At 45.5% G+C, this 24363-nt stretch overlaps 1 protein-coding gene across 1 annotated transcript in view; it reads right to left on the bottom strand.

The window, feature by feature from the left end:
* Positions 1-93: 93 nt before the first annotated feature.
* The window catches only part of NIBAN2 (niban apoptosis regulator 2), a 48952-nt gene continuing 24682 nt past the window's right edge, over positions 94-24363 (bottom strand). Inside the window, exons 3-14 of the mRNA XM_063316354.1 lie at positions 20838-20966; positions 19919-20024; positions 18237-18404; positions 11538-11653; positions 10633-10737; positions 8624-8786; positions 7070-7257; positions 6651-6806; positions 5472-5588; positions 5080-5187; positions 4135-4246; positions 94-3462 (exon numbers count right to left, since the gene is read on the bottom strand). Of these exons, the coding sequence (XP_063172424.1) occupies positions 2735-3462; positions 4135-4246; positions 5080-5187; positions 5472-5588; positions 6651-6806; positions 7070-7257; positions 8624-8786; positions 10633-10737; positions 11538-11653; positions 18237-18404; positions 19919-20024; positions 20838-20966 (2196 nt within the window). The 3' untranslated portion in view covers positions 94-2734. The remainder of the gene's footprint in view (positions 3463-4134; positions 4247-5079; positions 5188-5471; positions 5589-6650; positions 6807-7069; positions 7258-8623; positions 8787-10632; positions 10738-11537; positions 11654-18236; positions 18405-19918; positions 20025-20837; positions 20967-24363) is intronic.

The following is a 24363-nucleotide window of genomic DNA, read 5'->3' as shown; positions in this document are numbered from 1 at the left end:
GTTTATTACCACCAGTTGGAGAGAGAAACACAGAACAAAATTATAGTCATTTAGCCAAATGTTGTATAAAAGAGGAGATGGGCTGGACCAGGATTAAATAAAGCTGAATTTTTTTATTAATATATAAGCACATTCTCTTAAACATTTGGTATAAGATTTGCAATATACTATCTTCATTGAGAGAGAGACAAAAGGAAAAGAAGCTTTGGTTCCCAACAATAAGGCATTAAAAGAGGAAAAAAATGGTAGAAATCTGAGTGAGCAATTTGCTCTCTCTCATTCTCTCTCTCCAAAATTATTTTAAAGAGGAATTACTACAAATATTAAAAAAACAGGCACATTGAAACTGGAATGTTACAGCAGCAAGATGGGATGAGGCGGGCACTGTTGAGGTGTTTGGATTATGGGCTGTTTCCCCATAAGTCTTCCTATTTCTGAATCTGCTGAATATAATATGCATGAGTTTAAAAAGGGCTCCCTTTCCCAATTGGCACATTTTCCTAGAAGTTCAGTTCCAATCATTTCTTGAGATTATGGAAACCTCCAAGAGAGCAAATCCTCTGCCAGCAGATGCAAATTGGCTCAGGGCAAAGCACATACAGAAGGCACCCATATTTTGCATTTCCTGTACATGAAAACCAAGCATGGGGAGAAAAAGTAGCAAGGATAGATATTATTTCCATCTTTGGGAAGGAGACCCTGGAAAAATGGGTTCTTGTAGGTCCATTCCTCAATCAATCCAGTCAACTTGGGGATGTTTAAGAGAGGAACCCTCATCACTAACTGGAAAAGGGTCCATGGATTTCCCAGAACAGTGAAGAAATCGGCCTTCACTGTCAGCAGTGCAGAAGCGCTTTGGGGAAAATCCAGTTGGAATGATCCAACACCACCTCCAGAACAGAAAACATTCAGATGTTGCCAAGTTTCTGACTCACTACCACTTTTTGGTTGTCTGAAATTCTCAAGACAGAAGGTGAAGTTAAAACAGAAAAAGAAAAAAATGGACCTTCAAGGAGGTAAAAAATCAAAGCCCAACCGTATTCCCTTACTCCTCCAGTGATGGATGGATGGATGGATGGGCGAGTAGGGGTGTGTGTATGTGTATAAATGTGGATCAGAATTGGCATTTTGTAAATCCAGTGCTATCTGTTGAAAGCTGAGCATGTTTTCCAACTTGCAATCCATTTCACAGATTCAGGAGGAAGGAGAGGGGGAAAAAAGGCATGTAAAATATACTTGGCTTATAAAGGCAGGATGGGATTCTGAAGGCCACGCTTCCGGTTCCCACCCTTTATTTCCAACTTTTGCCCTCGCCACACAGACAACCGGGGTCCCCAAATTTACAGGGAACGAGTTCCTATTGGAAAGATGCCAGTGATCTTACACCACCGCCACATGAACACTACTGAATTTCTACACATAAACCTGCCAGCAACTGCCAAAGCTAAAAGAAATACCATCTTCCATTTTTGTCCCCAATAAATCATCACTGCCACCACACCAAGTGCTTTTAAAAAAAATTGCAACCTAGATAACTTCCCACTAAGCTGAAGACTCATGCATGCCATCTTTCCTAGGATCTCTGCTGGTTGCTTCTAGGAGAATTCTGCTCCTTTGCTTCCCCGGGGAGAAGGGGGAAATAAACAGAAAGACAAACATTCCTTCAGCAGAGAACCTTTGCAGCTGGGCCAGGGATGCACAAGCAGGCTGAGGTAGCAAACCCCTTAACAATCCTATATTAGCATTACATCTCCTGGTTACTTGTTTTCATGGCATATCTTTGACTGACCAATTAAGCCACAGGGTCCTCAGCCAGCAGCCCCCACTGAAATAATTTAAATCCTTACAGCCGTCTTGTCATATCCATTTACTTTTGCCACTCTGTTCCCAAACCACCAAGCCTTCAAAAACAGACACCACTTCCTCTAGCCCACATTCACTTGTTTCTGAAAAGTTTGCAAGCTCTACTTACTTGTCTCTGGATCCAAGATGCTCTATCTCTGCATAATTTTGAGCAGGGATGGATGTGGGGGAAGAATGCAATTTCACCACCACCCACAGCAGCTCTAGGATGCTTTGCTAAAATCATCTGGAATATGAGACTGGAACAACTTGGCATTGGCCCAGGGAAGAGATAACCATTCCTAACAGTGAAAACTGGTGAGGGAAGGAGATGGCCCCCTCCCCTTTACAGGAGAAATAGCCCTCTGCTATCAAAGATGGGAACAAGGCAAAGGGGTGAAGCCTCAAGCCAAATTATGGGTCAAGAAGTCAAATTAGTACCAGTCTGGATCAAGATGGGGAAACCCAATGGCTTCTCTTGGCTCCAATGCTCCAGGCATTTGTTAGCATCTAAGATTAAGTCCCTTCTCAGTAACATCCGATCAACACAATCCAACTTTGAGTATGCCAAAGACAGAAGAAGTAGTGGGGGAAAACACCCCATTTCAAGACTAGAAAAATCACCCCGCACCCAAGAGGCAGTGAGATGTAGAATGTGAATTCTGGGGTTCTGGGGTTCCTCTACTGCAATTCCTTCCTTCCCCTCCCCCTCAAAGGCAGAACTTCTCCAGAAGAACCGAGTGCATCTAAAGCTAAAGATGTTCCTAAACCAGCCTAGGATGCTCTGGGATCAACTTGCCTTTGCCCTTCCCCAGTCCCAGAGGGTCCCCAACTCTGGTCTCCCTTTGGTGTTTATCTGGTCACAAGGATTCCTCTCACAAAGGGGGCTGGTCTAGAACTCAGTCTGCACCCCTTCGCTTTCATCTGTGACCCCATGGCTATTCTCCAGTGGAAGCTCTGTTTCTGCCTCGCTGGCTTGGGCAGGCACCTCCTCCTCGCCTGTCTCTTTATTGCTGGGCTCTGCGCATTCTCCTTGGACTCCTCCATCCGTAGCTGGGGAAGGCAACTGTGGGGGAGCAGCTGGTGAGGATGCTGGGGCTTCCTGTTTCTCTCCATTGAGCTCTGTGGAGGATCCTGGGGGACAGCCATCCCCTGCTCGGGCAGTTTCCTCTTTCTCCTCCCTGCGCTCTGGGGTTCCTCCACTTTCTTCAGTAATAGTACCATTGTGTAACTGTTCCTCAGCCTTATCACCATCCACAGCTGGGATCTCGACCTCCTTCACCAGCAACGTGCGGAGTTCCTTCACAGGGCCAGAGGAATCCTGTGTCAGAGGAAGAGGACAGCACCCTGACACCTCTGGTCCTGGAGAATCTGGAGACCCTTCCAAGGAAGTGACTTCATAGGGCAGAGCACTTTCATCCGTGTGGATCACAGAGACCACTTGTTTGGCCCGGTGCTGCTTTTCATCTGATGGGTCTGAGTCTGATTCACCACCATACTCCTCTCCCCAGTTGATGGGCGTCCCCTCACCAAGCAGGTGTAGGTTGGGATCACTGTTGTGCATCACAATGCTGTCACGGTACAGATTGTGCTTTCGCTGTACAGCTGCCTCTTTCACCGCTGAAATGAGCATTTGTTAAAAAAAAAACACAGAAATAAATAAAGGGAAAACAGCTTATTGAAAGACAGTTCCCCCAAGCCACAGAAGAGAACCAGTTCTCTGATTTTTTTAAAACACCAAATAATGCATCAACCCGAAGAGAACACACTATTGTCTAAATCTTAAATGTTTTAAAGACGATTGGACTTGGCAATGGGGGACATGCAGATGGAAAGATCTGCCTCCTAAATCAAATACAGTCTAGGCAGTCATTTCTAAGCCAGTGTTCTACCAAACATCACCTCCAGCAAACCATGCTGGTTGGGGGAATTCCACCCACCCACCCATCCATCCATCCATCATCCATCCAACCATCCATCCATCCATCGATCCATCCATCCATCCAACCATCATCCATCCATCCCACCTACCTATCATCCATCCATCCATCATCCATTCAACCATCCATCCATCCATCCCACCTACCTATCATCCATCCAACCATCCATCCATCCTAGAATAATAGAAATCAGAGTCCAACATCTCTGGAAGGTGCCAGATTACAAAGTCATCTCCTGCTACACCGGGGTGTGCAGTTTGTGAATCCAAACTGAAGTTTTCTCCTTCCAAACAGGACTTGGTTCCTATCAGCTGCAATCCTCCTCAGTCAAAACAGAAATGGAGTCTCTTACCCATCATGATATCTTTTATGACGGACTGCAGGACCACCTCTTCATATGTGTTTTCCACCATGATGAACTGGGCAAAATCCTCAAAAATCAGCTCCTGGAATCTTGAGAGGTCCTAATGAGAGAAAGCATCCTGTTGAGAAGATACCATGGACTAACATTCACAATGAAACCATCTATAGGATTTGCTCTTCCTGCAGGGAGGTCAAGTCTGACTGACATTATTTTACATGGCAACCCTTCTGGCTCTCCACTGCACATCTGGAGGGCAGATCAAGGTGCCCGCAGAGAATGGTTGCCCCAAGGGAGAGTTGACTATTTACAAAAGAGCAGGTGTGACCAGGGACAAAAACACCTTCTTCCCTGAAGCCAAAGTGGGGCACCAAGTTTTTCTTAGGAATAAAAATAAAAGTTCAACACGGGTGCTTTGCTTTGAAGCCAGATAGCATGCCATGTAATTTTATTTTAATTAAAAGCATCTCTCTCTCTCTCTCTCTCTTTTTTTTTAAAGAAAAGCCAGATGAAATAAGAAGGGAGATTCTGTGGGTATGTTAGTATCTATAGGACTCTAGCAGGTTTCCCCAGTTTTATGGAGCCCTTTGTAATAATTATGGACTATGGACTACTATCACTTTAGGCTGGACTTTAGAGGGAAATTTGTCCACATCTTTTGCTGGTAAACACAAACCAGCTGCAGAGCTAGCAATTTTGGGGTGGCCATTAGGACATTGCTAAAGAAAGGGACATACTGTTTGCTTGGCATTTCTCTTCCCCTATCCATGGAAGCTATTTTTCTTTCCTATATTTTTGCATCTACATCTCCTTCTGTTATCTCCTGGGTATGAATTGCCACCGCTGTCAGTGACCTACAAGCTTGCTTTCCTTACCACGATGGGAAAGTCTGGTTCCACTGTGAACCCATGCATAACCTTGAAGGTTCGCTCTTACCCCTTTGCAAGTTGGCGCCAGCTTCTTCAGCAGGAAAGGGACTGTGACCTGCAGCAGAGCCTCTCGGAAAAATTTCTTCCTCACCGTGCTGCTGTCATAATCGTATTTCTGGGGAGAAAGAGGATCTGAGTCACAAATGATGATTCTGAAGCTGATAATATTCCCGGGAGCCTTGCTAATAAAATAGCTGCCCTCCTCCCCAGGGCTTTCTCAAGCTGGCACTTGCTGAATACATAGCACTTTCTTCCCAGACTAGAATCTCTGGGGTTCTGTTGCTCTTCAAGCCTTAATATGCATTTGGAAGAGAAGGGGAAAGTGTTTCATTCAGGGTCCAGTGCTTCCAGGAGGAACATCAACCAATCCAACACCAGAGACAGGGGCGGTGACCTTACCTTGAGCACCCGCTCCAGGATGCGCTGAATTGTCTTGCAGAGTTCATCTTTGCTCACCGACTTCTCCACTTCCTGGTGGAGAAGGGTCTCAAAAGTGTAGACAGTGTCATCCATTTGCTACAGCATCAAAAAAGGAAGAGATGGAAAAGGAGAAGAAGTGACAGGTTGTGAAGGCTCAGAAGAAGGTACAACGAGTAGCCGGCTGGCATGGGGATGGGGTGGGGGATCATTACACCAAAGCTGCTACTTAGTTACTTGCATCAGATGGTTGGGGCATAAGTATATAATGACAGGGTGTGCATGATGACATTATTTTGGTTTTCTGGGGATGTCACTGCCTGTTGACTAAACCAAAGCAGCTCAGAACATCTGGAACAATTACACAGAGAGGGTCTCCGGGTCAGGGATGGGAAACCCTTGTCCTCCAAATCATCATCATCATCATCATCATCATCATCATCATCATCATCATCATCATCATGAGGCTGGCATAGCAAATTCTTCCAACTCTCAATAGCCTCCCCAACCAGCCTGGCCAATGTGGGGTTAACCCTGAAAATATCTAGAGGGCCACAAATGCCTGCCCCTGCTGTAGGCTAGGGAAAGCAACCTTCACTCTGAAGACGCCCCCTGGAATCTCACCCTGCTGAATTTCAGAGGGTTTTGTAGTAGATGAAGTGGGCACATTTCCACTGTTGAGGGCAGCAAGGACATAAAGATCTGAAATGATGGTATGTTGGCCTCCTCAGTCCTTTTAGTACTTCAGTACAGTGGGTCCAAACTCTTCCATTAAGGGAAAAAGACTTGTAGAAGACAACATAGCACAAGCAGAAAGAAGGAACATCTCTAAGCTTTCCTGGCCACTAGAGGGCTCCATTTGTCTTCCAAGCTGGGAAGCACCCAGCCCCACCTCTGAGGAATGTGACAGAATTCATGGAAACAGACAATAATATGCTGGTGATAAACCAAAGAAAGAACTCATTAATGCTTGGGACAGCTAACTGAACCTCCTCCCATAATATGGGTGTGTGGGCATGCTCATGGCTAGTATGTCAATCCATGGCTGCTTGGTCAGGATATCTGTCTTTAGATGCTGGAGATAAGCAATGGCTTCTGAGCTGGCAATACGATGTAGCAGCAAGTATGTTTATGCGAGCTCTTTCTCAGAGCACTGCTCACCTGCCTCATCAGAATCTGGGCGCGCTGCTTGAACACGGAGGCACTGGAGACATCAAACCTCTGCTGCAGACCTTCCAGCTTCAACTGGTCCATCTTCTCGTAGCAGGACTGCATCTTGACAGGATGAAAAGCTAGCTGGGAAAGTTTTCCCATGTACTGGGTGGGGGAAAAAAAGGAGGATTAGAAGTTCCAATATCTCCAACACCTCTCCTGCTAAGGGCAACACAGTCCACCTAAGGATTCCTCCACAAAAAAACATTGTACTTGAGACCTCCTGGAAGCAAAAAGAGAGGAGAGAGAGACCTCTGGTACAGTTTTTGTCAGCTCTCCCTCCAGCACATTGTGGCCCCCCGTCAACTTCTGCCACCCAAAGGAACTGCTTCATCTGCTTGACAGGGCCACCCTGGTTTCCATCTTACCTCTCCCAGCTTCTCTATCCCTCCTTCATTGACAATATTCATGTTCATGTCAGTGACTTCCTTGAAAAACACTTCCCGCACTTCGGCAAAGCCCTGGCTGGTGGGGATCATCAGGGCTTCCAGGATGGAACAAATGTATGGTTGGACGTGATTCCGGACACAGACCTCAGCTTTGGAGAGGACAGAGGCTGGAGGGGAATAACAGTACAATGAATGCTAAAGCCCACCATCTAGCAACCCCAGTCTAGATTGCTCAAGAGACACGAGACAGTGGTGGATCTCCATCGAGTAAAATAGAAATGGGGAACCTGTAGCTTTCCAGGTGTTCTTGAATATCTAACCATACTTCAGGAAGCAACTCCCAATGGACCCAGCCAGTTTGGGCAATGATAGGGGACTCTGGGAACTGTAGTTCAGCAACATCTTGAGGACCACAGGTCCACCACTCTTCCAATGAAACCCCAGTTGTTGTATGGCCCAATTCTCCCAACCATTCAAGGAAGAGAAAACATTCCAAGGTCAGTCAGAATTAAAAGTAGAGCAGCAGTAATGAGATTATGCAACCATTTTATCCTACGCGCCTTGCAAAGGAAACAGATTGATTTCTCCACCTCTTATCGTAACCCTGGCACCCAGAGTTATCCAAGGATGCCAAAGGGATGCAGATTTCCAATGGAAAAAAAATCTAAAATTAGCAGGCAGAATTCACTGCCACAAGGTAAGCCAATAGTTGCTAGTAATTTAACAAATTCATGGAGCGTAAGGCTGAGCAATGTCTATAAATTTGGAATGGGCATCTTAATCCGTTTCAGTTTCACTCCCATTCTCATTTTCCCAACCACAAGTTTGTTTTAGCAGAAACTATGATAGCTGGATGGATGGATAATGCCTTTCTTGAATATGTTTCTCCTAGAGCATGGATTCTTAGAAAAAGCTCTTCTCTAATATAATGCACATTCACATGTCTTTTCCCCTTATATATTCAAACTGATACATGGACCGACAAATTTCACCTCCATTCCAAGACGTTACACATCTTGCCTAGGTATTGCCTGGGGATGGTTAGTCTCTTAGAAGGACCCTGCTCTGCTTGCGAATAACAGAGAACTTTCAGCCATTGGGGGTTTTATCAGATGTATTTTATTATGTATTATAGCATTTTACAGTTTTATATTGTTCTTATTTATGTTTTATTGTAAACCGCCCAGAGTCCCTTTTGGGAGATGGGCGGTGATAAATTTGATTAATAATAATAATAATATTGCCTCCAGAATCAGGCAATTTGGCTCTGAATATGAGGTTCAAGGTTATCTGGGGGTTTGCTTTTACCCATCAGGCCTCCCCAGCACCAGACAATAATTAATTTTATACGTTGATGCTTTTAAATGGTTAATTTTATTGTAAACCGCCCAGAGTCCCCCTTTTCGGGGGGTGGGGAGATGGGTGGTGATAGAAATTGGAATGAATGAATGAATGAATGAATGAATGAATAAAACAAGGGAGGAGACGGGGATGTAGGAAACTGCTTTTTGAAGTGGCATTCCATGACCCCACCTCGGATTTTGTTGGCCAGATGCTCCTTGGATTGGATGATCTGATCCATATCTGTCCGGATGGTGCTCTTCATTCCAGGAATCTGAAGTTCACATTTTGTCACTAATGAGTCATAATAGGCTCTTGCCTGGTCATACACCATCCTGTACACGGCATCTGAGATCTACAAAAAGTGAAAAATGAGAGAGGGAGAGAGAAAACTGGGCATACTGGGACTGTTGTTAAGTCTTCCGCATCTGATCAGCTGCCTTTCTTGGTCCCCACGGCTTATAAAGTTTCGAGCATATCTAACACCAGCTTTCATAGAAACAGTGACTTTAAAAAAAAAGTTAAGATTTTTCAGGAAAACATGCACAAAAGTCTGTGTTCCTTGGCATTCCTGCAGGATCACAAACCACGCAGACAGCCTTGCATATAATCTGGAAATATGCATAGTACATATCTTGTAAAGGGATCATGGGGAAGGAAATGGGGGGGTTATAAAAAAAAACAGGGTTCCTCTCCTCAGCTGAGAGATATCGATGCACTGGTAGATATAGCTGCAATGCATTAAGGAGGCAAAGGCTGAGAGCTGAATATTTGTTTTTAAAAGCAGGTTTCTGGCTATTTTTACAATGGCTCACATGGCAATATTTATCTTGGGTTTTCAAGGAATACATTTATTTCTTTCCCACCAAAAGCCTGACATTCTGGGCCAGAATTATCTTCCTGTGAACTAAAAGCATATTCAGCTAAATATAGACGGAGAAAGGGCAGGTTGTCCGATGCTGGATACCATATAGCTATAAACTGAGATATACAAAGCCGGTTTCTGTAAGTTTATCATCGTTGCTCATACTTTAAAAGGCCTCAGTTGGATGATGCTTTTAACCTCAAGACATTCTATCAGAAAGGTAGGGAAACTGCTTGGAGGTGATGGTTTATTTTGGTTTGGGATCTGGCAAGCAGCCCAGATATTGATCAAATAAATATATAAAGGTGGGCCAGAGCAGGTTTTTGTTTTTAAAGCAGGCAAGGAGGAAAAAGAGAAAAAAGGAAGAATTTTTATACCGAAATGAGGTCATGCATAACAACACACACACACACAAAATTAAAAACAGAGCCTCCTTGTTTCACCCAGTCAAAAGGAGACCGGCGAAAGCCTATGGTGGCATCAGTCTGCAAAAAAACAATATACAAAGTCACATTAAAAATTGGAATGAGAAAAGGGCCAACTACAAGGGATGAAGGCTTCTACACCACAGATTTCCTGCTAGTTCAGCAAAGCTGCATCTTCCTCCTAGATGACTCTTGGCTTTCGGAATTCTCAGCATTCCTGCCAAAGTTGGCACGGCCCAGGATGGTGAGCTCATCCCTGCAGCCAAGAGGACTAGCCGCTTAGAAATGGAATGCAAAGAAATGAGATTGGGTTCTCTGGATGTTGAGGAAGAGACAGGAACAATCAGATGCTCTGCCCTGATTATTCCAACCCCCAGGCAGAATGCTAAGTTATAAATCGAACAAACAATGGCAGAAATGTATCTTCCATGTCCTTAACATCATGCAAATTAATATTTAATCTGGCAAAGAGCAAGGGGAAGTCCCAGGTTCCGCAATGCCACCATGATTCCCTTTGCTGCCAAATGTGAAAATGTCAGCAGCTGGGCACCAAAAGGGAGACATTCACAGGCTTGGCATAACTCCATGGTTTGCAAAAGCACAAATGATCTTTAGAGAAAAATCCTAAGGGAGGGGAGGAGAGAACACCCAAGCCAACTAGCAGGAACCAAACATCCACAGTAACCACAGTGACCATGAGGAGGCGGCAGAAAACTGCAGGCGTTTGGGTGGAGTATCAGAAACTTTACACCACAACAAATGTTTACAGTTTCCCTTTTGTGAGAACCAACACTCATTTTCCATACCAGGTCCGATCTCTCCCCGTTCTTCTTCGTCTTTTAAGCGTCTAGAGCACTGCGTCTTCTAGCAGCGAGTTCCCCAAGCTTTTTACAACATAGGTCTGTCCCTACCTGAATCCACGCCCTGTGCCTCTCCTGGTCTTTGCCCTTCAGCCGGGGAACAATCACATTCTTCAGCTCGGGCAGGAGGTCCTCCATCACCAGATTGCTCAAGATCTAGGCGATGAAAGAATCACACAGGCCTTCAGCCACAGCAATGTCCCTGTTTGTCTGCTGTTTCACAGCCAACTTTCCCCTTCATTAGTTTATTACTTGCTCCCCCCATAAATCTTCCCCCTTAGAAGGGAGACAAGCCAAATCTGGGGAATGGAAATGCTGAATGCCAACATCTACGGGCAAGGCTGCTCTAGTGTTTTGCTCTTTCATTGGGCTGCCAGAGGACGTTCTCCATGTCTGCTGCATCCTACTTCCCTGGGGATAACAACACTGGCAATGTTCCGCAGGGAAGACTTTTGCCCATGCCTCAACTTACGCCCCAAGTGTGGGTGTGTGACACAGTAAACGGGGTGGGAGAAGAGAGATGGCACGTCTGAGCCCACAAGCCTCTTGCTAACAACTCCGACATGAGTCGCCCAGCAGCCAAAGACACCAAACTGCCAACAGCTGCTTGTGTGCTCAAGCGCTCCAACAGCACAATGAAAATTTACCAGCGGTTAACCCATCCAAGCTTCCTTTTCTTAATTGTTTAAAATTATTCAAACTCTCATGCATTTGGTAAGAAGAGTTTTGCCAAGAGGGCTTCGGAGGCCAGCTGGCCCACCCAACAGCCTGCTGGGTGCAAAAAACTAAGAGCTACATCTTCCCAAACACATGGCACACCAACCCTCAATTCTGGACTGCAACTGCAGGGGGACCAATCATTGTTGGGGCAAGTGTTGGGCCTCAGCTTCTTTATCTTAGGATCAAAGATTGGTGGTGGACGTGTCCTGGGAATCTGCCACCCTCCCGTGACTCACCTGGGCTTCGTTGCCACAAAGCATGTCCCAAGTGCCGTACTGCTCCTTGAACTGGCGATAGATACGCAGAGCGTCGGTGAATGCCGGACCCTCGACTTTGGACTCTTCTGGAATTCCTGGAAGGAGCGAAGCAGAAACAGGCAGCTCAGATCATTCTTCCCCCCCTTTAGACTCCTAAGGAAGGAATAAAAATAGTCCAGTTGAATGGGACCCCACTCAATGGAGTTCAGGCCCAGCTGACAAGATTTCGGCCCAAGCATCACCCTCAAATAACAATGTCTGCAGTATCTGCAGTTATCCAAGCAACTTGAATAAATGTAGGCCATTTTGTTAACATATGTTGCTTGTACCATGATGCAAATGATGTAAATTGTGCAAGTTATGCAAATTATATAGCACGATGCACAGGATGCCTCATTATGCAAATTATGTAAATTGATGCAAGGGTGTAAATCCAGATTCCATTCATTCTGGTTGCTTTCTGCACAGGTTTGTCAGTCCCCCCCCCCCCCCACGGTGTTTTTAGTGAGCACTTTTCCTAATATATGCATTTTGTACACAAGTCTGCCAAGCATTCATGTAGGCTGGAACTTTTTTTTTAGATTTATTTTAAATCTCACCTTTATTAATAAATCAAGGCGGAGAACATCCCTAATACTCCTTCCTCCTCCTCTTTTCCCCACAACAACCACCCTGTGAGGTGAGTTGGGCTGAGAGAGAGGGACTGGCCCAAGGTCACCCACCAGCTTTCATGGCTAAGTCATTCTGACCCGTGCTAGGCTAGGCTAAAAGAAGTTGGGTCATTTGCAGTTGATCATATTGGGGAAACCTAGCCATTGGCTTAGCAAGTTGAGTGAACCAGGCCATGCAGTGAAACCATGGCAGAGTTGATTTATTTGGGCACTGCATGTTATTGAATATAACATTGTGTTTTGTTAACCCAGGTCTTACGATTGAAAGTGTTGCCGTATTCTTGCAATCGGATTTCCTTAACCAAACTCTCTTTGGGCTATTTCCCCACTAACACACATTACATTATGATGCACATGCCCCCTTTTTTACAGTTTTCCCCGATCAGAACTTCTTCTGCTTATTTTGCACGGCTTCACACCATTTCACTAAGTTCAAATGCCAAACAGGAACTGTGTTCCTGTTTGCACTTCAATTCAGGAAACCTGAAGTTCATGCCCTGTACCTACGATGAGAACTAAACCAAAAATCAGACACAAATGGGAGCTCGATTCCCAGCCAGAGCAGGTTAGCAAGCCTGGAAGGATTTATCTGACCCCTGAGTATATATCTTAGCTCGCTCACTCTGAATCACCTAGAGTCAAGTGAGTTGTTAGAATCTTTCACCAGAACGGCAGGATTTGCATTTTTATCTTCCAAATTCACAGGCCTTGAATAAGAGACCCATGCATTTTTGCGGAATGTATTTGTAGTGACTGCCAGTTTAGTTGGGGCAATGCCATCAACTCGATTTCAACGCTAGCGATTCCATGGACAAGCACCCGCCTTCTGTTCCTCTAGGTTCTTTTTTTAACCTCCTCTATCCCCTTTATCTGTTAATTTCCCCTTCAATCTAGCCAAGTGAAGCAGTTGATTCTAGCCCACCCCTAGGCCCAAAGTATATGTGAATCGTTGCCTGCTGATCCCAGCCTCAAGGAAGTAATCATCCTTTCTTTGCTCCACGACTGGTTCTTTTTGCAGTCCATGGGACTTTTAGCAACTCTTTCCAAATCTATAACTTGAAGGCTTCTATCTTCTTTCTCTCACTCTTTCTCAATATCTAGCTTTACAATCATATGGTACCCCTGACAAAAAGATTGCTTTAATTATTTTGATCTCCATAGTCATGGCAATAGCCTTATACTTCATAATCTTGTCTAACCTTCCTGTTGTTCCCTTCTTAATTTCTCCACCAGGTTGTCCATCTGTAACTGTCTTTTGAGCCCAATTGTGTACTGCTTTAACTGCTTTGGTGTTAACTGTAAGTTCACTAGACTGGAGAGAGGGAGAAATCTATGGGGTTGAAGCCACGCCTTCATCACACTTACATTCCCAGGGAAAATGCCTCTCTGACAGTGAAGTTGGCAGAAGTAAATCACAGTGGGGAAAGAAAAAAAGGAAACTGCCACATTTTCATCCAAGCTGGGGGAAGAACAAGTGAGAGAAAGTGACTAAAGAAGATGACAGGAGAATGAATCAGAGAGAAGGCATGATTCCCCCTCCTTCAATCTTTGCAAAATTGACTCCCCCACAGGGAGAAAGGGGTTGCCTTGTACTTTTCCAACTATCTGGGATTCCTTCTTTGTGATTCATGGGAAGATGACCAGGAAAATGGTGGTGGCAGTGGAGAAACATGGGTGGCTACTTTGGACCAATCCTTCTCTTCTCTCCCTTCCCTCCCCCAACCACCTTCCTCCCAGTTGGAAGGGTGGGCTGTTTTGGGGGAGAAAGGTGGCTGAATCCAGCAGGGCACATCCAACATCGCTGGAGCAAGAAGTGTAGTGATGCTGCAAAGCATCAGAAAGGGGCCCAAAATACAACGCATAAATAACCAGTGGCTTTCAAACGATTTTATAAACACCATGCTGACAATAAGCAAGTAGGCACAGCACAGCAGAAGGAAGCATGGGAAGAGAGGCTCTGACTCTGACACAGCAACATAAAGCCTGTTGTCTTTAGGATCTCTGTTAATCACCCTGGCAAGATGATGGGAAGAGACTTGAATGGATCCATGAAGGAGGTAAATAAAGGGGGGGTCCCAGATGCCTGGGGCATCAAAGAATATTTCCCCCTTCTTTCTTGCCTAGCTGGAGACAGAGCAACCCGGTCCCTCTGCCATCTTAAGTCTGCAGCAGGACACACCCACAGGGCACACGGCACATCCAGGAAGGCACCTGGTGGCTCCCTCTGGTTTCCTTTGCAGGAAAGCAGAAGCGTACCAATGGCTAATTTTCACATAGGCATCCCTCTCTAGAGAATGTTCCAAGGGAAAACTGTTCCTTTGCACTCTAGCTTTCGAGAGATGGGGAAATTTCACCCCACATCAGATCCCTGCCATAGGCTCTTCTGAATCATCTATTAACTCTTCCAAGAACAGAGCTGAGAAGAGGGGAAGCTAGCCCTCAGCCAGAGCCAAAATCATAGAGCTAGAAAGGATTTCAAGATCTCTCAATCCAAGCCTTTTCTTGGCGCATCACAGGAGACAATGATGGATGCTCAGCCTCCTTCTGTTTAAATGTTACCATGGGAAGGACAACACAGCATCTCTGGGTGCAGTCCATTTTCCTGTCAAATGTTTTTTATTGCTAAAGAACCTTTCCTAAGGTTTAGCCCAAAATCCATTTCCTTGAAATTTGGTTCTAGCCCTGCCCCTCCGGCTAATCAAGCCAAAGACACAAGAGCTCACCAGCAAAAAATGATTATAAAGCATGCAGCAAAGTTCTGGTCCTCACAGCTATAAAAGAGAAGGGTGAAAATGGTAAGAAATCTGCAGCCCAGCAAGAACCTATTTTGCTTCACCCATTTCTTTTCTTCTCCTTCCCTTTCATCTTCTAATTCCTCTCCAGCTACTTGCCTGCATGGGGAAAAAAATGGCATTGCTCAAGGGATACCTCTCCTCAGTCTAACTGTTCATCCAAGTGGGGACAACAGAGCTGAATCAATCTGATACTTGAGCGCCGGACAGAGTGCAGTTGAATTTAGGACTGGGGGGTTATGGAATTGATGTCCCCAATGCATCAGATTAGCCTAATTTACCAAGCTACTTAAAAGACCTTACTTTGTTTTCTCCCCTCTTTTTGCCTCAAGCAACTTGAATTTCTCTCTGTGCAGGAACATGTGCCGCACACGTGTGTGTGCATTCTCTCTTTCCCAGCTGCATGTGTTTATTGGTCCTGCCAGCCGGTTTGAAATCAAAGGCATTATTTCCTCAGGTAAAAAGGAGAACCTTGCAATCTTTTCCCCTACCGCCGCCCCCAGCATTTGGCCTTGCCCAACCTGGCTGGTTATTAAAAAAACAGCATAACAACTACTTTATATAGGGAAACGGCAAGGTGTCACCCAGCCAAGCAATACAGTTTAATCCTGACTGCAGTAACGGAGCATCGCATGAGTGTCGCACCCAAGTTACCGCTCCAAAGCTCCAGCGGGAGGTGGGGGAGAGAAGAGAACAGGGCAGCTATTGTGAGCTGGGTGGACAGGTTCTGCCCAGCTAGAGAATTTTAGAGGGAAGCTCTTCCTAAGGAGCAAGAGGAGAATGATGGGTGGTTTTTTACTGGCAGAGCTGTTTTTAGACTCTTCCACCCGCACAGCGCATTCCGCACAGGCCCGAGTGCAGGAAACTTGCCAAGCTGACCAGGATGGGTGGAGCTCATCGGATGCAAAATGCCACCTTCTGCCAACACAGCCTCACCCTGGGCAGGGCCAGGTTCCCAGCATGCAGAGAGGAGCCCAGGGGCCTTGACCTTGCCAGAAACTGTCAGAGCATGTTTGCCCCCTTCCCGGGGATGGGAGCAAATTGATGGGGCAAGACCGGGAGCAATTTCAAACAGGAAGCTATTAAAGAGAAACCTGCTGCACAGAGAACTCTGCATTTCTCAGGAGCCCCCAGGAAAATTTATGTCCTGCCTGGGATCCAAAGGCATCCAGGGTTCAGGAAAGTCCTTAAAATGTCAGCGATCCCTGGTTTATGAGGTGCAAGAGAAGAAAAACAGCAGAGATGCTTGCTATGGAGCAGTGTTCCTCAATCTCAGCAACTTTAAGATGCATGGGCTTCAACTCCCAGAATTCCCCAGCCAGCATGGCTGAGTCCACACATGTCAAAGCTGCTGAGGTTGAGAAACACTGCTATAGAGAACGGCAAGGCTTCAAAAGAGTTGGGGGGCGGGGGAGTGAAACTAAAATGCTCTGCGTAAATTAACCTGCCTTCCTCCACCATTCAGGCTGACATGCAATAAGGCAATGAGATCAACCAGATGAGCTCAAGGTCGCCTTTGGAGTTGACAGCGGAGGACGCATCCCATCCTAGCTAAGTTTGTTCTGGAGCAGTTTATAAACAGGATATAGTGGCAACAACTCTTTCCAAGGAGTGGGATCCAGCTTTCCTATTGCTTCTGGAATTACAAAGGTATGACCCAGCCAAAGGTATGACCAAGGGAGGCCTCTAAAGAGCCCTTTGCGGCCATTCCTATCTTTAGACTTCCTTGTCCAAACGCCTTAAAACGCACCTCTGAAATTTGGGCCTTTGATAGCTTTCATCTGTGCAATCAGGAGGTTCTGTGAGCCATACACAGACCACAGGTTGACCTTCCCTCCTCTCCAGCTCAGGTGGCAAAGTGCCAACAGAAGCAGAACCTTCCTTCCGCCCCAGCAAAGAAAGCCATCTAAATTCAGACTATCAGTGCGATCAAGCAAACCGAAAGTTTGCCAGAAATAATGACTCAATAACTCAGTTCAGGGCAGCTGCCCGCCTGACCAAAATGATGCCCAGTAAGGATTGGGAATGGCTGGTGGCCCACCATACCGAATCCATCTGCAACGTGCTGACGGGTCACTAACCCTCAAGAACTCTGCCCGCTCCGATCTCACCTTTCAAGTTAACATTGTACCAATCCCTCTATTACCAGCTCAGATATGGTCACTACTAATAAAAGCATTGTTAAACAAAGATCAATAAATTATCCTCAGTCCCGACTGCGAGACTCTGCAGCTGCCAAATTCACCTGTTCTCCTCCACAGCAGCTCCCTTTGCAAAACAAATTGGGCATTAGCTTTAAAAACACCATGGAAAAACACTATCACTGTTTTGCCAGCCACTCTTTCCCACCCTCCCCTTGAGCAGATCAGGACTCCAGCTCATGACTTGAGGAATGGCTGTGGTGCAAAATGCAACAGAGAAAGGGTTGAGTGTAATTTGGCGCATCTGGTAGGAGACTCAGAACTAATGGCAAACAGGATGCAGTTGATACCGTGACCTGTTTGATAATGCGTCAAGAAGAGAAAATAGATGGAGATCCAACCTCTAAAGCAGTGTTTCTCGACCTTGGGAACTTTAAGATGTGTGGACTCCAGCAATGCTGGCTGGAGAATTCTGGGAGTTGAAGTCCACACATCTTGAAGTTCCCAAGGTTGAGAAACACTGCTCTAAAGAGAAAGGTGGCATAGTGTAATGGTTAGGGTGGTGTCCTCAGACTGAGAAAACTCACATTCCATTCATCACTTGGTCATCACATTTGTTAAATATTTGCTGTCCATCACGGTGGTTGATTAGGTTTGGTTTAATACAACCGGCAAACCCATCCATTGTGGTTCAGGATTAAACCATCTTAAAAATACCTTGCTTAGGGAGATGTGTAAACTTATGGGCACCTCTGAAATTTGGGCCTATGGCAGCTTTCATCCTACCTTCAGTCTGACCTCCCTTGTGGGTGTGTGCTGCAGCTTGGAAGTGGAAGAGTTTCCTTAGAGGAAACAGGGGATGAAATTGCTACAAGAAACAGGCAACTCTAAGACTGTGCCCAGCATGTACACTGCCCAAAAACTCAAGTTCTGTTTACATTTCAAATCAGAGATTTCTGGTCCTTACGGTTGCCAAATCAGATTGGCAAAGCAAAGGTGGTCTACCAAGAAGACATATCCTTTAGAAGGAGGAGAAAACACACACACATGCACACACACACATCCCAAGCTTACCATTGTTGCAGTGGCGCACACAATCTTGGAAAATGGCCCGCCACTTGTCCTGCTCCTTGCCAGTCATCACACAGAAGTAGTAATGTCGGGCATAAGGATGCCAAAGGATGAGGGGGAACTGGGTGGGGCATTTGATGATGGAAGCATGGCTTGATTTGGATGTAGAACCTGCAGGGAGAAGAACAAGAACATGGACACGCAGTGAACAACCTGTGCAAACGCGAGCACAGCAAAGCCCAAGAGTGTCTTCTGCAGCAGGAGATCCAGATATTCCTGTTCTGTGCTCCTGAAGCCAGGCACAGGTGTGAGCCAGATGTGGCTTCCGGGTTCAACCCTGACAGCAAATTCCCCAGAGTCTCAGGAGCAAGATCAAGGAGCAACCACATCTGGCAGGCTTAGAATCTGTTACTCTGGAAGGAAGGCACAAGGCTCTCTTCCCAGCAGACTTTCATCATGTGAAGAACACAGGGTGCAGAGATTGCAAACTGCACAAAGGGGACATGCCACAGAAGCTGTGGACAATGGTGTAACCCAGAGAAAATGGTGGGACCTGTTAGAAGAAGAAGAGTGCCCCACCCCGGAAGTGATGGGATATCTGTCCTCAAAACATGCTAAATGGTCAAATACCAGGAAAACTGTAATTGCAAGATCCCTGTGATGGATTGCTAGGAGGATGAGATGACTTCAAAGATGCTTTCTAATGCCATGATTCTCTGAGCCACCTTTCCACTCCAAATCTCTCAGGGCAGCTTAGAAAGAATGTCTTCCTTGGGTTCATTTCCTTCTAACAAGCAGTTTGGCTGGTGGCGCTGAGAATTCTTCTAGCACACATCTTCACCTGCTTGGAGGGCCACTTGAGAAGTGCCTTTTATTTACTGACCATCCTTGAGAAACCCTCCTTGCAGGTCCTAAGGTGGCCTTCAGATAACACAAGTTAAAGCAATTCCCTTTCAAGCTGGTAGCAAGTGGGCAGGAACCACACCAACCCTTGTAAGTGGCTGGACAAAACTCTTGGTCTGGCCTCCTAAGCAAAAAACCAGCCTGTCTGTTAAGTATCAGTTGCATTTTCACAGCCAGCTAAGGTGCTAGTGCTTGAAATATACAGACTGCATTCTTGAATAGAGAGTATGTTTACCACAGCTGCATGACATAGTTGGCTTGCATCAGGGCAAGCTTCCTTTTGGCAAGTACATTCTCCTACTTCTGGTTCAAGCAAGGAGTCCTGCTCATCCACCCACCACCACCCAAGAGGTGACCTTGTCATCTGATGTGGGACAGCTCCTCTGAAAACAAACACTTTTTCATCCTCTCTTGAACTCCTGCTGAAAAAGACACGGTCCTTCTCTCTGCCTACCCTGTTCCCTTCCCACTGCTCGGTGTCAGTGCTCAACACTTCAGTTAGCTAATTACAGAAATATCTGTACAGCAGGAGCCCATCTCTCTCTCTCCTAGTTCTTCCAAAAGAAAGACAACCAATTTGCAGGCACAACACTGGCAATGCTGTTTCTTTTTCAACCTCTTTTGCTCTGGAGCCCAGCGGAAGGGTGGGGAAGCTGTGGCTGGTTGGAAAATGCAGGAGGATGACTCCAGCCAGTTGGCATGGCTAACAGCTCAGCATCATCTGAAGAGCCCCAACTTCCACACTTGGGAGGACCAGCTGGGATTCATAAAGCAGAGCTCACCCGTTAAGTTGTTGCTGACCAATTCCAGATATTGTTCCAGGGAGCTGAGGATCTTGTAGCCAGCACTGTTGATGAGAATTCGGGGTTGAAGACCCCTTTCATAGGCCTGGAAGAGGGAGATGAGAACACGTAAACATACAGTTTTCATGGGGTCAACATTCCTGCCACCAATGGCCTCCCCTGGAGCTATCATACTTTATGGAACCTTGCCAAGATGTCCAAAGCAATTCTGTCTCAAATTGCCTACCAATTCTCAGGCTGTTTGAGAATTTCTTTTCAGTCTCTGTTTTCAGCGGCCTTGGCAAATTTACAATATTTCCCATTATGGATCTCTTCATTCCACCATAGCCTCCCTAGATGCCCACACTTCTTAAGTTTCGTAATAAAGATGTGTATTTCTCCCTGAGGTCTTCCCTTGGCACTCAATGTCAATGTGGAAAGCCAGGGAGCTACAGATGGCTGGGGAGAGGACTATACACAGAAGGGACACTTAAAGACTCACTTGGTCCAGTTGTAAGGAACCAGCTCAACCTCACCTTACCCTTGAGAGCTTGACCCATGCTTTTTTCTTCTTTTAGAGAAAAAAAAAGTCTTCTTCAAAAAGAGGGAAAGAGAGACTGAACTAACATTTGGATAGTCTAATGAAAAAAAAGGGGAAAAAACAATCCAGGGAACCCATCCCATCTGGTGATCTATTGGCTGGCCAAGTGAGGGGGACTGAAAAGTCTCCTTCTGGTGGACTTCATTTTGGGCAGAAGGGTCTCTTAGCATGGCCGTCCATGGAGCTGCTTTGAAAGACAATCTCTCAAGACGCTCATGTCCCAATCGAGAAAGGCAAAGTGGGTGCCCCTTGGCTCTTCTCCTTCTCCACCCACCAAGAAGCACAAGCTAGCCTTTGTAGAGCAACCCAGAGACTCACCAGTTTGTTCTCGTACAGCACCAGCCCATAGTTGTGGGGCACGATGCTGAAACGGTTCCTCCACTTCTTGTTCTCTTCTATGTATTGAAAGAGATTGCCTGAGAAGATGGTCCGGTCTTCCAGGGGTACCTGGAGAAGAACAGGGAAAAGGAAGGAACAGCGTAAGCTGGAGGAGATATTCTCCAGACACTTTTGAATGTCTTCGGGTGACTTTGGCACATTATACAGAGGCAGAAATTGCTTCCCTGCACAATCATTTTTTTTAAAGGAAAAAAAAAAGAGTTGCCTTTTTTGATACCTTTTGTAATGTTTCATGTTTATTTTGGGTTTGCTTGACTTTAAGTTGACCTACTTTTAGGACCAACCTTTCCAAAGTGGGGTACATACTGTTTTAAACACTCTCCCATTGGTACAGCCAAATAAATTCAGACAGTAAAGTAATGTCAACTTCTTAAAAAGGCAACACAAACATTAAAGCCAGAAACAGAGAGGAAAAGTTACAACTGAAAGCCCAAACAAAGAAAGCTGTGTTGGGGGGGGGGGAGAAGAGTCAAAATCTGTATTATCTGCAAATATTGGGTCAGCTCAAAGATCACAAAAAGGTTCAAGTGCTCAAAAATAACATTGCGCAATGGGGGGGAGGGGAATCTCAAATATTTGCTGAGTTTCATCAGTCCTGGGATGGCTTAGTAAACAGATTAGAAATAAATGAAAAATTGAGCTCTCGAAATACTCAAAATGGTCTGTTTTAGCCTGCATAGATTAAAAAAGAAAAAAATACTTGTACTTAAAGATCAGTGGCAAACAGGTGCCAGGTAAAAAACAATGTTGTTATTCCAGTATCTCCCTAAAAGTTCTCTAGTCCTCTGCATTTTCCCTTGGCTGAAAGTTCCAAACAGCTTTCAAAGCCAGCACAAAGATAATACTTTGCAGAGTCTGGCCATCAGTTTTTAGGAAGCATGTAGTGGTTGTATTGTGTGTGTGTGTGTGTGTGTGTCAGTGATAAAGAGATCCATCCCACTATACTGGAGGGAAGTATTACTGCACAGGGAGGGGAAAAAAGTAAGTGACATCTGTTTTGGAGCAATGTCTCCAAGGCCCAGTCATCCAGCAACTCAGGATGCTGTGGGGCTAGAAAAGTGTGGTATCCCTCCTGATTAAAAAGCTCAGTGCAGACAGGGCACTGCACACCCGTCTGCATCTGGGCGTCTCCAGGTCCTTGGCAGACAGACAGAGTTGCAATTAAGCACTTAGCATGTTTACATTGCAAGAAAGAGCGAAGATCAGCTGGAAAGAATAATCACTGCCTGTGTTTTTTTGTTTTTGGAGGGGGGAGAATAAATTGGCCAACAATACCAACAACTGAACATGAAGTTTGTTTGGCAGTCTCTAATTTCAACCAAGGCCAGGCTCACACAAGAAACCTTCTGTGCCCTTGCTGAAGAATCCAGCCTTGCTAGTCCAGAATACATTTAACTGGCTTGCTTGACCTTGAGAAAAACTGGATGGGAAATGATTAGGGAACCCCAAGAGCTGTAGACTAAAGTCAGCCTCTAAAACAGAATGCTTTAACCCATTTACTGAGGTCTCCCAATACACTGAACCATAACCTGACCAAGGAGGTTGGATTTGTCCAAGATGCTAAAACAAACATTAATGCTACCCAAACTCAGCAGGTTGTGCAAACGCAGCTGTTTGGTCTCCAGCAACTCTGGTTAAGCCATTCCTTTCCCCTTGCACATCCCTTCCACCGTCCCTCTCTTCTGCCTCCTAGCAGCACCTATTCTTCAAATCTCTACCCTTACAGACCTCTCTCCTATGTCTCAGAAGACCCTAAGGACAATGATCATTATCTGAAAGACACCATCACCTCCCTTTTGCAAAACAAAACTTGGGACTCAACCAAACCCTTCCATCTCTACCTCAGGTCTTCCCTGAGGAACCTCCATGGAGAAGAAGAAGAACTACATTTTTTTCAGGGGGAGGAGGCAGCTTTAGAACCTATTTCCCAATAGGTTGCCAGAAGTCATGTCAAGTCACCCTTTTCTCCCCCTCTCCTAGCTCACGGCAGTCCCCAGAGTTTGTTTGATTATCTTCACCATCTCTCCTGAGTTTTCACCATGAGAACATGATGGCCTGGGTTCATTTGGTTCCCTTTCCTCATTTTTTTAAGCTCTCCTGGTGCTATAACAATAAATCTGAGGACGTGCCCCGCGTATGTAATGCTCAATTGCTTGGGCTTCCCGCTCAATCTGAAAAACCAAGAAAGAATGAAAACTCAGAACAGACATCAACGCGAGCTGTTGGAAGGTCCAAAGATGAAAAATAGATCCCCTTGGAGGAAAAGGAGTAGAATGATGCTGGAATTCAAATCCCAGGTGGACTCTTTGCTGGTTGGTTGACTATTCTGCTACATGCAAGCCACTTGGGGTGTCCATCAGCATGAAGGATTTCAAGTGGGGTGAGAAATTTTAAAGGAGAGGAATGTTTCGCTTTAAATATCCCTAAAATACAGCTTGTGCTAGGAATTTCTAGAATTTATCCTGCAGAGGTAAAGGGCAAAGTGATTTTTCTTCCAACCTTCTACTTGTACTGCCAACTCAATACTTACTGAGAAGTAAGTGCTTCAAAAGCAAGCTAGACTGACCTTCATTTCCACATAACAGTATGAGTCATGTTAGTGAGATGGGCAGCTATATAAATTTGATAAATAAATATTGTTACATTACGAATCTAGGTGACCTTGTGCAGACTGGGTAGAACTTGGATGGGAGGCCATCAGAGACTCCTGGAGCACAAAGGGACCTATCTACCTTTTCTTTTGACCTGGAGCTCTCTTTATTTGAGTAAGGGTGAGTGGGTGGGAATACTTCTCCAGAAGTCTATAGATTAATGTAACAATAGCCAGACATAATAATAAGAGTGGTTCTGGTACTCATCAAAGGAGTTTCAGAGTTTCTCATTCTTCGAGATGGGGGGAAGAGAGGAAGAGATGATTCTTTGGCAAACCTTTTAAGCATGAAATAAGCATGGCACAAAAAATTTCTGGACTGGCATGGAAGACTTCAACTCCTCCCAACTGGGAAGACAGAAATGAATCCCTCCAACATTTCCAATTTGGGGGAAAGGGCTGGATCCATGAAACATGTTATCCAGTTTTTGGGAAACTGGAGATTCAAGCTACGGATTGATTTTATGCAAGCAAGCTAGTCCTTCAACATGTTTATCACCTGTCTGGGTTCACCCAGCTTGCCCCACCATTATCCATGCTTTATGCAGGGGCTGGGTTTGCACACTGGGCTAAGCTGAAAGCAAGCCAGGCACATGATGGTTTAGAGCCACTGTTGCACTGATCTTAAGTTAAGCCTTAGTTGGGGCTAGAGTTGGGAGATCTGGGACCCTGAAATCTAGAGGGTCCCCAAAAATGTGACTGGCCTCTCTGCCCACCCCAGTTCTTTCAGCCATGAGCTAGCAGCAAAGACGTGGACCTAAAGCCGCGCTGTCCCCAGATATGTAGATTGCAATT

Source organism: Candoia aspera, chromosome 16, assembly GCF_035149785.1.
Source record: "Candoia aspera isolate rCanAsp1 chromosome 16, rCanAsp1.hap2, whole genome shotgun sequence".
NCBI lineage: Eukaryota > Metazoa > Chordata > Lepidosauria > Squamata > Boidae > Candoia > Candoia aspera.
Note: the sequence above shows the minus strand (reverse complement) of the source record. Positions and strands in the feature narration are given on the sequence as shown.